The sequence below is a fragment of the Schistocerca piceifrons genome, chromosome 7 (genome assembly GCF_021461385.2).
Source record: "Schistocerca piceifrons isolate TAMUIC-IGC-003096 chromosome 7, iqSchPice1.1, whole genome shotgun sequence".
Lineage (NCBI taxonomy): Eukaryota > Metazoa > Arthropoda > Insecta > Orthoptera > Acrididae > Schistocerca > Schistocerca piceifrons.
In genome coordinates this window covers 188,628,550-188,640,905 of record NC_060144.1, presented here as the reverse complement: position 1 = coordinate 188,640,905, position 12,356 = coordinate 188,628,550, and the positions used below count along the sequence as shown (strand labels likewise).

Genomic DNA, 12,356 nt, shown 5'->3' with positions numbered 1-12,356 from the left:
TGGTGGAATGACTGAAACTGATTGGCTATTGGACCCCCTCCGTCTAATAGGTGCTGTTCATGAGTGGTTATTTTCATCTGTGGGCGGGTTTAGTGACATCTGTGAACAGTCAAAGGGACTGTGTCTGTGATACAATATCCCCAGTCAATGTCTATCTTCAGGAGTTTTGGCAACCAGGGTGATGTAAAACTTTTTTTGATGCATGTAATTGTGATCAGTGATTTAAGAAAAAATTAACCAGACAAATGCAGAAAGATGTCAATGTGTTTAGTTATAATTCCAGCTTCTGGCATATATAAAATGCTTTGGTGTTACTGGTTCTTATTATTGTAATTTTCTTACAGGATGGTGCTGGCCCACATGCGAACAATTCCAGAACTCATTCTTCTTGGTCCTCGCTGCCAGTCTTCAAAAAGGCTGCCAATATTTTCATTCATGGTGAGACACCCAAGAGGTGTGTTCCTCCATCACAACTTTGTATGTACAGTTTTGAATGATGTCTTCGGTATCCAAGCAAGAGGTGGATGTGCATGTGCTGGTCCATATGCTCAGGATCTGCTAGGAATTCCTGAAGAATTAGCTCAGGAGTATGAAGAAGTACTGCTTGAAGATCGGTGAGTGTGGAATAATTACATGTACATTAACATTCTGTATTGAATGCTCATAATTAGCTCCATGCTGCCCGTAGAATAAGCAGTCCAACTTTGTTTGCACTTATCGTTTACTAAAAATGTAATATGTGATCATTAAGATGTGAGTGATTTAGCCCAGCTATTAAATAAACAAATTTATTGGTTATTTGTAATATAAATATTGTTTGGCAAGGTGGTTCATCATTTGCCTACTAACTGGAGTGCTTTGTAGCAGATTGGCAGGTGATGAGTAGTAATGTCTCTAGCTTTTTGGTCTCTCACTTTTCCTCAGAAAGGAAGATGAAAAATATAGATGTAAGCACAGTTTTGATTCCATTTCATAATCAGGTAGTTGACAGGTCATTTTATAACCCATGAGCAGCTTCTTCTCCCATGTGATGCTGATGATGAGGTCCCATACTCCGAGGAGTGTAGGGGACTATGCGAGAGTCCCACATCACCGACTAGGCAAGGTCCTAGCAGAGGTGATTTGCCATTGCCTTCCTCCAACCATAATGGGGATGAATGATGATGATGAGGATAATACAACACCACTCAGTCATCTCGAGGCAGGGAAAATCCCTAACCCCGCTGGGAATCAAACCCGGTACCCCGTGCGCTGGAAGCGTGAACGCTACTGCAAGACCACAAGCTGCGGAATTCTCCCATGCGCCTCACTAAAAACAAGATTCTGCTCTTCACTCTGGTATCATAACAGCACATTATAAAATCAATATATGCGAGTGATGGAGCATACATCATTTGTAATTACTTTAGTTTGGGTAGATTTCTGTGATTTTCCCACGATAATAAATTTGTTTTTAATATTCACAGAATTCAGTTGTCCTCTATTTACTTACTACATGTTGCAAATGATCAATTTTGTTATGGATGTGTCACACATCAGTTAAAATTTTATTTCTGAAATATTAAGGCTTGTACCAGATCTACTCAGGAGATGGAGTGTGTGAAAGAGTATTGCTTTTACATCTATGTGCAGGCTGTTATTAGCCCAATTTTTATCTTCTTGATCCCAGGACCAATGTGAATAAAGAAATGTCTTACTTTCTGCACAGAAATTTCAAACCTGGTTCATTGGATATAAGGCACCATCTTTCTTCAAGTGTTTCCCAGTTAGGACTTTTCATCATTTTATACCCACTCCCCAGATAAACCAGCATGTATCTTTTTTTACTGCCCTTCTTTGTGTATGCTATATGTACCCTGTTAGCCCAACATGGTATAGTTACCAAACTCTTGAGTATTATTCTGTGTGTGGACAGCGGCTTACCTTAGTCTGACCTTCATATTTCCCTCTCTTTAAAAATTTTCTTTGAAATGTGTGCAACATGGATGTGAATAGATTACATTATTGAACTTCAGCAACTTCTGGCTTTTTTTTGTTTTTCAGTTTCCCTGCAAGTATCATTCTGCTTCTGTTCTCATTCTGATGATATGAATGAATGTTCATCTCATTTGTGATTTTTTATTCTTTAAATATCTCCTCTTGTAGTAGAGTCCATTATTTTTCTCTTCAGTCATCTATGCTATGGTTGCTCAAGTTCCTGGAGAGATCTTAATCAAAATTAGTTTTCCACATGTCAGAGCTAGCAATTTAAATTCAGTATGCATTGTGATAACAAAGTATTGTGTTTGTAGCTACAAAAGTACTTTGTAACGATTGTGCTCAATAGGTGTTCTTAACTCTTCTATGCTGGTGCATAAAATTTAGATGATACTTTCGGTAGTTTGGGATCTACATGCTTGTTACCTTTGCGATGATCCCTACTGATGTTACCATTGTACATGGCTAATTCTGACCCATCTAATGTTTCTCAGCCTCTGTTTGTATGCTGTATATGCCACTGTCTCTACTGATTAGCGTGCATTTTTTTGTCAAATAGCACTGTGGGTTTGTTCAGTAAAGAACTATTTACACACTGTTGAGTTTAGGAACCTGAAAGTGATAGGTAATTATGTTATTGTGTGTTAATAATTCATCTTAACTTCCTGCTAAAGCAAATTCAGCTTTGTAGTAACTTTATTCCAGTCTTAACCCAAAATGACATCTGCTTAATATAACTTCTCATGCAGGCGACTTGACCGCACTCATTTACGCCGCCATGAAGAACACTCGAGCTTTGAAATGTTGCGTCCTGGTTTTGCTCGTATATCATTGCCATTTTTTATGGCCGATCAAGAGGTGGCTTTTGTTTTGGAGGCTATAAAAATGGTTGCTACAGAAGGATGGAAGCTTCTGCCTCAATACATACTAAACCCTGAGACGGGAGAATGGAGACATCATACGAATACGGTAATTTTTGTTTCTTTACACAGTATTCTGTAAAGTACAGTAGGAAAAATATCAAGTGTTTCAGGTGTAATTAAAATATTACATAGTTAAGCTCAAACACTTATGTCAGTTCAGTTTGTATAACATATCTGCTTTCTATTCCTGTTATGGTTTCATGGAAGTAATTTTTGAGCCTTGTACTTTTACTCCATTATTTTAAGAGTAAATTTGAACAATTTTTAGTTGTTATTAGAACCACAGCATTGTTTGGGTTCCAAGTATCTAAAATAAAATCAAAGTTTTTTTATTGGCAATGAAGTATTTGAGAATACAAGAAAACTGTTTTGGATGCTATCTTTGATTGAAATAATTTGTCAGGTTTTGTACAAGTTGTGATAACATCAGATTATTCTGTAAGTTAACTTTGCAATTAAATTAAATTTTGTTTCCTTTCACAATAAGTAATAAAAACTGTTAAATGTAGAAATTCTGAAACAACTTAATTTTTCTAGTTCCCTGACTTGTTTAGCATAATCAAACATTACAGGTGTTTCGCGAGAGAAAATGGCTTGGCCATATAAGATACACTGATGGCAAAATGACTGTAAGTGAAAGACGTATCTCCTGCCTCGGTACGTTCCCTCAGGACTATGCTGACTGCCTCCATACAGCTCGCAATATATTCAACAAGGCTAGAAAGGTGAGACCTACCCTAGGTTGTTGTCTATTGTCAGTCACTTTTGCATAGTATTTGAATTTCAAGGGGTGACATTCAGTATATATTTTTAAAACTAGAGACGATAAATACAATTTCCATTTTTTCACTTTTTCTCAGATGGCTCAGAGGTACCCACTTGCTGATCAGTGTGTGATGTTTGATGAACACACAGAAAAGTTGCGGTGGTTTATGCTACCAAGTGAAGCACAGGACTTGCTACTGGGACACTCACGTCGGGTTAAGCACCACGTTCCATTTGAACCAGCTATATATGGAGGTTCCCGGGGGTCACCAGTGCCTCCCCCGGTTGCTGAAGAATCATCCCTTCCTCCTTCCCCTGAAGCACTTCCTCGTCATGGGAGCCTTCCGTGCATAGCTCCACGGCTGTCGGGTGGCCGCCCAATCTCACCAGCAGTGCCATCTCACAGGTGTGACATCTCTTACGTAATGGCTATTTTTGAATGTTAGAAATAGTTTAATATTTCGTAATCAAACTTTATATGTAGACTCACTCATATGTTGATCCTGATCTTGTGAACTTAATAACAAATTAGTAGCAGAGAAATTGCTATGCTATATTTTTTAGTAACAAGAGTTGCTAAATTTCAGAGTTGATTTTATGTAGGCTTACTTTGAAATTTTTGCTGCCTAAGCATTGAAGATCTTAAGTATTATTTTCAAGTACTAAATAATTCTGATGTTATTATCAGAAGTAATTGCAATTTTTGTTTACAAGGTGAAAAATGTGGAATGTGGTTTCCCTATGCATTTGAAATATTCATTCACCCAAAGAGTAAGGTAGATGTAATTTATACACAGATAAGTCATTGGTACTAAATCAAAAAATTAAATAATCTAAAATAATTTCACTCATTAAAATAAGGGAGAAATACAGATTAATATTTATTTTGTGTTATCACTTGGTATTTCTCTTTTTCATTCCCATTTCATTGATGCCTTGGTCTCTTACTTTCATCAGCCTTTCTATTGCTCTTTGCTGTACTCCAGTCTCTGCCAAACTACAGAAATTACTTGTCCTCTAAAAGTACACTTCCAGCATTATACTGACTTTGCTTAGTGCCACTTGAGTACATAGGAAATTAATGATTTAGGTTTTTTTTGGTTTTCCTGAATCATTTCTTGCAAATATCAGGTCCATTCCTTCAACAAGGCCACAGGCGACCACCTTTCATATCCACATTATCACATCTGTATATATTTATATGTGTGCATATAGAGTTACACATTTTCCCCGTGTTAAGCTGGCAAATACTTTATAATTGTAGAATGATATCTGGTGGATAAAATGTTGCACTACTATAAAATAATAAACATTTCAGTCAGAACTGATCCAGTAAATTCTTTGTCATTTATGTGTCAGCCTATTGCCAAATGGTAACTAAAAGTTTTTTATACTGTTATTTGGAAGAAAACAGTATATTTATACCTCTGTGCATATAAATACATTGGATAGGTACACAGAATTTATTGCCAAGTACACTTGAACATTTTCATAATTATAATTACATTCTCCATGAAAAAGTCCATGCCCATGCTCCCACTCAGTGACACTATCACTTTTTTTCCACGGCAAATGGAAGGGAATTAATGCTATGTCGTGAAATCCCACAATGTTTGATACTGGGTTGCTACCTGGTAATAACTTAGGTTAATCATCTCCAATGGCTTTAAATGACTTTAGAACTTAAATGTTTATTGATGATACAAGTGCAGCAATCCAGCACCCAAACTGAACCATATAGAGATAGCCCAGCAGATGATAGCTGTATAGGCCTGCCACTAACAGCAAACCGTTTATGTTGTAATCTCACACTATCTCATATTTTGGATGAACCAACATGTAGATAACTGTTTTTTTCTGATGATAGATAACTTTTTTCTGATGATACTAAGTTTGTCAGCTTAATACAAAGAAAAAATTTAATAAAAAGGCAACTAATTCATACATACATGCAAAAAAAAAAATAATAGATCTTGTTTCACAAGGCTTTATATGTTGTGAACAATGATATTGTTTGTGTATGTACTTGCAAATAAATCAGCTGCCAAAACTGCTATTACACTATTCATTCACACCTCAGCACTAGTTGTTGCACATGTTAGATGTGCTACACACTTCAAACAATACCTATTTGGCTAACATCAGAACCGTGACAGTATTTCTGTCTTATTCTTCTCTGTGTTTGAAACTGAGTCAGCATTCCTCCATATCTCTAATCAAGGATTTAAAATTTTCTTTCTACACAAATGTAGTATATGCCTATTGTAGGATCACAAAGGTGTTTTGTTATTAATTTATGATATAGATTTGTTTTCAATCTGTCTTTAAATATTTTGGTGTTAGTTATTTCTTTAATCTACTAGCACAATTTGTTGTGCAGTTTAGTCCCTAGTAGAAAATACTGTTATTATGCTTCATTTCTATTTTTTTATACGAAAGGCAATTGGGTAGGCAGTTTGAATAGGTAGAGCTGTTTGTATAATAATTGCTAATGTTTTTTTCCTAATGTACGCAATGGATTGGTAGATGTGCATTACAGAACAAGTTGGTTGGAAGCCCAATTAAAGCTAAAGATTGAGTGAACTGAGAAGTGTTACGAAACTACAGGGCACTTACTACCATACACTGAGGACAGAATTCTAAAGGCATAACATACTGTTAAAACTGGGATCTTTATGTGCTAATTTCACTTAAACAGACATTCAATACTCGTCCTTAAAATTTTGTGGAAATTGTACAATCTAATAAATTATTACATACTTCAATTTGACATGTTATTTTCTCCCTTTAAGCTGAAATTTGTGCTGTTTGTTTTCTTTATTTCTAATAATAGCGTAATGCATTCTGATCAACTGTAAACTTGCTTGTGGGTTTCATTTACTACTTCTATAAGGAATCTTGACATTTTTATCTCTGATTACAGTGGTGGTGTCATCATCAAAGAATATGTTTCCTCATGTTTTACATTCTCTGCAAAATTGCTACACTGTATTACTGTATTTTGGATCTGATAAATATACCATCAGAAGCTTCACCTTATTTGAGGCCTGCATTCTCTCAACTGTAAGCACCTATTTTCCACGTATCATTAACACCAGTCATTGGTTATTCCTCTTATTCCTAATGATTCTAGCTGCTATTGTAGAATTGTATAATTAACTGTGTCAAAGGTCTTGGAAAAATCTAAAGATATACCTGGGACATAGTCATCCTTGGCTGGTGCATAAAGCACCAATTTTTAAACTCAACTATAATCCTTCCTGCACTTCGAAAAAATTGTGCTCCACTGAGGAGATTGTATTTATTCAGATAATTCATTTTTTTGTTTTTTGTAAGTTATTCTGCTATTCTTTTAGATGACAGCAGGGAGACAGGTCTGTAAACTTTTATATCTTCCCCATTGCCTTTCTTTAATTAAGGTAAAACTTTTGCCTGTTTCATATACTCTGGGAAGCTACCTGAGCTGATAGACTCATTTATTCTGTCTGTTAAAGAATCTTGCATTCATTGTTCCAGTTCATTAAGTGGCTGTTAATCCTGCTGACATTTAATTTTGTGAATTTTTGTTCTGTTTTCCTAATATGTCTTGTGTGGTGAAGTCATATCATGACTGTTCACTTTTTTTGATAGGAGGTACATACATATTTCGGAGAATTTTTGTTGTAATTTCTCTGTAATATGGAAACAATACTCATTCACACAAAAGGTGAAAAAAGTGACAGTCTGGCAAAAGGGCACATTCTGCAGACCACTTGTAACATAATTTTTGTGGCAGGGGTTCATATGATTAGATTAATAGTTTACTGTAAAAGAGTTCCACTGTTTGAAACACTTGATGTTATCACTTGATGTTATCACTTGATGTTATAGAATTTAAATTTCCATCATGTCAATTGGAAATAAGTTTCTTAAGTTTAAAACAGTATGATTTGCTCTCTGCAACAACAATAATCCAAAAACAATGAGGCAGCAAATGAGAAAAGGATGATGCTGAAGTACAGTATAAAACATTTATAGAGATGAATAGTGTAAATACAAGACTGACTGCAAAACACACCTATGTATGTAATTATGTAGGTCTCTTTAAGGAATCTGCCCATTCTGTGATAAATTTTCTGACAGAGCATGAGAAAGTCATTCTCAAACATATGATATAATGATAGGTGATGTAAAATAGTCAAACAAAATGATGGATTGCTGTTGTATGCTTACCTGGTGAAGAATTGCCCACAGAGATTGAAAAATTGCCACATCATTTATCATGGAGGTCTTCAGCTAATGAAGGTGAAATGAGTGCTGAGTGACATGTGACACACTGTTTATCTGTAATCAGTATCTCTAAAACTTCAGAATATTAAAAGTTGGGCAGAAAATACACCACTGTAACAGCAATACAGCACTGAAATGTCTTAAATTTTAGCAAACAAGCAACTGTGTATTTGGAGAATGTTTATCGAGACCTGATTTGATTGTTGTATGATATTGTTTCATTGGATAGAGTTTATGTGCAAAATTCAACCACATGTTTTATTGTTTATGTAAAATGTTATTGTCTAGGATTCATAATGCACAACTTCAAAAAATCTAAATTGTCTAAAACAGGCTAGCTGTTTCTAAAGTATGATTTGCAATCTGCAACAACAATAGTCTAAAAACAATGAGGCAGCAAATAAGAAAAGGAAGGTCTGAAATACAGTATAAAACATTTATAGAGATGAATAGTGTAAATACAAGGTTGACTGCAACACATACCTATATATGTAATTACTTAGTTCTCTTTAAGGAATCTGCCCATCCTGTGATAAATTTTCTGACAGAGCATGAGAAAGTCATATTCAATAGATTCAGTAGGTTTCACCCTGATGAAACACATGATATAATGTAATGCCTTGCCGCAGTGGATACACCGGTTCCCGTGAGATCACTGAAGTTAAGCGCTGTCGGGCGTGGCTGGCACTTGAATGAGTGACCATCCAGTCACCATGTGCTGTTGCCATTTTTCGGGGTGCACTCAGCCTCGTGATGCCAATTGAGGAGCTACTCGACCGAATAGTAGCGGCTCTGGTCAAAGAAAACCATCATAACGACCGGGAGAGCAGTGTGCTGACCACATGCCCCTCCTATCCGCATCCTCAACAGAGGGTGACACGGTGGTCGGATGGTCCCGATGGGCCACTTGTGGCCTGAAGATGGAGTGCTTTAATGTAAAATAGTCAAACAAAATGATAGATTGCTGTTTGACACTTACCTGGTGAACAATTTTCTACAAAGATAGAAAAATTGTCACATCACTTTTTACAGAGGTCTTCAGCTAATGAAAGTGAAATGAGTGACATACTGTTTATCTGTAATTAGTACCTCTAGAATTCCAGAGTATTCAAAATGGGAAGGAAAATACACCTCAGAAACACCCCTACAGGACTGAAGTCTCTTGACTTTTAGTAAACAAACAATTGTGTATTTGCAGAATGTTTATCAGGACCGATTTTGATTGTTGTATGGTAGTGTATCAATGAATTGAGTTTATGTGAAAATTCAACTGCATGTTTTGTTGCATTTGTAAAATGTTATTGTCCAGGATTTGTAATGGACAAACTTCAAAAATCTAAATGAGGATGATGTATGGTAGATACCTATATCAGATAACTATAGCTTATAGATAGAATTTGAACACATCATTGGTGAAGCTTTTCTACATGCATGCCATGTGGTTTTTACACATTTACAAAAAATACAGTTTACAATTTGTCTCTCTCCCATTTTAACTATATTTACTGTAAAATCAGTTCCTGCTTTATGAGAGATTTTTTGAGTGTTTTGCAAGGGATATACAGGGTAGCCCAAAATAATGCATACATTCTTTGAAACTGAATATCTCTTTAATTAAAGCAGATGGAAATGAAACATTGCTGGTGTTGTATACATTAAGATGGTGTATGCTTAAAAGATCACCGTCCACATTATCAACAATGACTTAGAACAGAGCAATATACTAATTGTGTTGTTTGGAATGGAACAGTTTTCAGGCTTGCTTAGCTTCCTCTCTTAGATCATCCAGTGTTTGTATTTTGTGGCATACACTGTGTATGCCGTGTACCCCAATCATACAAGTGAAGGGGGTTGAAATCTGGTGAATGAGCTGGACATTCCACAGCACTTCACTTAATCCTAGTCACATTGAGGGGAACGTGCGATTGGGAAATTCTCTCACAAGTCGAAAGTGAGGTGCCAACCCCTTCCTGTTGTAGGTAACAATCTTCATTTTCAAAACTGTCATTAGATCTGGAGTCATCAAGTGCAGTATTTCTACATAATAGTCACCTGTGAGTTTTTTCAAAGAAATACATCCAGATTAACCCTCCAGACAACAGACAACATCAGACTGATATTCCTGGTAGATTAACATGCCTTTCTTCAATTATGTTTGAATTTTTATTTGCCCAATACACACAATTGTAGCAGTTTAATGTTTCATCAAGTTTAAATGTCACTTCATTTGAGCAAAGAGTTACGTCTTGGAAATATTCATCTTCTTTGCACATGTTGATGAAACACAAAATTCAGTTCACCCATCAGTATCATCCTCTTTCGGAGTATGCACAAGTGTCAGAACTTAAGACTTCCACCTCTGAATCCACAAAATTCAGTAAACACTGGTTTTAATGATCCCTGTCTCATGAGAGCATTGCTTCACAGACTTTTTGGTGAATGGTGTGTACATCTTAATCACTGCAGCCACTCTTTCATTGTCTGTTTTTCATCTCTTTGTTCTGGTACAGTCCCTCTTCGCATCATACACCATTCCATCAACTTCAAACTTGTCTTGGATTCATGTAATTATTAAATGTGAGGATAGAAGTATTCAAAATTCAACTCGGGAAAGTGTGGAGCCTCATTCAGATTTTCTGTTTTCGAATAACCCTTTAGCACCCACATCCTTTCATCAAATGATAACACCATCTTTATTTCCAATCCTGCAACAAATGGAAGCATTGCAAAGTTTTACACTGACTTCTAATTATTATTCACAAAAAAAATTATTTCTATCTGCTTTAATTAAAGATAGGCTCAGTTTCAAAAAGTGCCTACATTATTTTGGGAGACCCTGAATTTTCCAAATTGAGGATAATTTTTTGAGAATTTATATTTATTGTGTGGAATGTTCTTTTGTTACCACATACGCAGGGGTGAACATGGGCGAGCCAGGTGCTACAGTTTAGGCTCTGGTTCAATACCTCCACCACTTAGCCCCGAGACTGCAGCAGTTCTGGGCTGCATGGTAGGCCAGCGCTCCTGTGGCAGTCAGACTGACCTCACCGACAGGCCACCATATGTGGGCAGCCCGCTGCATGTTGTAACTTCTACACCAGACATGGTTGGTGCTCTAGGCTCCCCTCACAGTCCTGAGGACATTCGTGCATATGTGCAGGAAGTAACGCAGGTTTGTGCCAAATTTTGACTAGTGTGGATAGAATGCTCTTAATACTATTATTAAACTGGAGACATATTTGACATTGAAGTTCTGTTGACTACGTATGGCTCTTCACTAGATACTAAAAAGCTGTGAATATGGTTGCTGCCTTGTGGTCTTCAGATTTATCAGTCCTTTAATTGAGTCACCAATGCTACAGAATTACTCAACATTCATAATTTTGAAGGAATATGTGTGTGTATTTTTCACTGATCATAAGTTTATATGTTAATTTGCTGCATTCAGTATCAGACAATAACTGTTCAATGTTATAATTTAACCAGAAATAGCCTGAGTGGAATGACATATGATTTACACATTTAGTTTCTTAAAGGTATTACAATGATTTTCTTTTGCTAAATACAAAACAGACATGGAATCACCATCTTGCTCTTCTTAAGCTTCAGGCAGCCTAAATTGTTTTGTGAGTCGAACAACTCTAAGCATAACACTGATAACACTGTATGTATGTAAAATTACTCTGAACTTTTTCTTTTATATTTCCTATTTGTGCATAGGCAAAATTGTCCCAGGCTGTTACTTTCTGGAGTACAAAGGTGTGCTGAAAAGTAGTGCCTCCAAATTTTTAATGTGAAAACTCTTAAATCTTATACAATAAAACAAACATTATTAACATTCCATCATTATTCTTCATGTCTACATATTTACTTCACAACATAGTCACTGTGGTGATGAATACATTTTGTCCAACAAGAGACAGTTTGTTGACACCATCACTGTAGAATATTTGACTTTGTTGACCGAGGCAAATCTCACCTTTGCCTGCACCACTTCATCACTACCAAAGTGATACCCTTGAAGGTGTTCTTTAAGTTTTGGCAACAGATAAAAATCAGATGGGGCCAAGTTGGGACTGCATGGATCCTGGTCGATGACAGTGAACCCCAGATACTTGATTGTTGCAGATCTCACAGCACTTGGGTGGTCTGGAATTGTCATGCTGAAGGAGATCGTGCTCCATGTGTGGATGAACTCTTTGAATTTGTGCTGTCAAACATTTGATTACAGCTCACATTTTTTCATGCAACAACATAGTTACTTTCCACATTGCAGTGTTACACACTACAATTCTGAGCCCTCTAGTGGCAGAGGGTCAGAACATGTGTCAGTGAAGCAGGAAAGTTGACTGGGTAATATGCATTATGTGTAATCATCAATCAATATCGATAACAGAATAAAAAAATGTGGAGGCATTACTT

General features: G+C 36.3%; 1 protein-coding gene across 1 annotated transcript in view; it reads left to right on the top strand.

Moving 5' to 3' along the window:
• Positions 1-12,356, top strand: part of LOC124804985 — a 92,379-nt gene that overhangs the window by 25,771 nt on the left and 54,252 nt on the right. Inside the window, exons 7-11 of the mRNA XM_047265376.1 lie at positions 345-614; positions 2,727-2,946; positions 3,473-3,625; positions 3,761-4,071; positions 10,851-11,106. Of these exons, the coding sequence (XP_047121332.1) occupies positions 345-614; positions 2,727-2,946; positions 3,473-3,625; positions 3,761-4,071; positions 10,851-11,106 (1,210 nt within the window). The remainder of the gene's footprint in view (positions 1-344; positions 615-2,726; positions 2,947-3,472; positions 3,626-3,760; positions 4,072-10,850; positions 11,107-12,356) is intronic.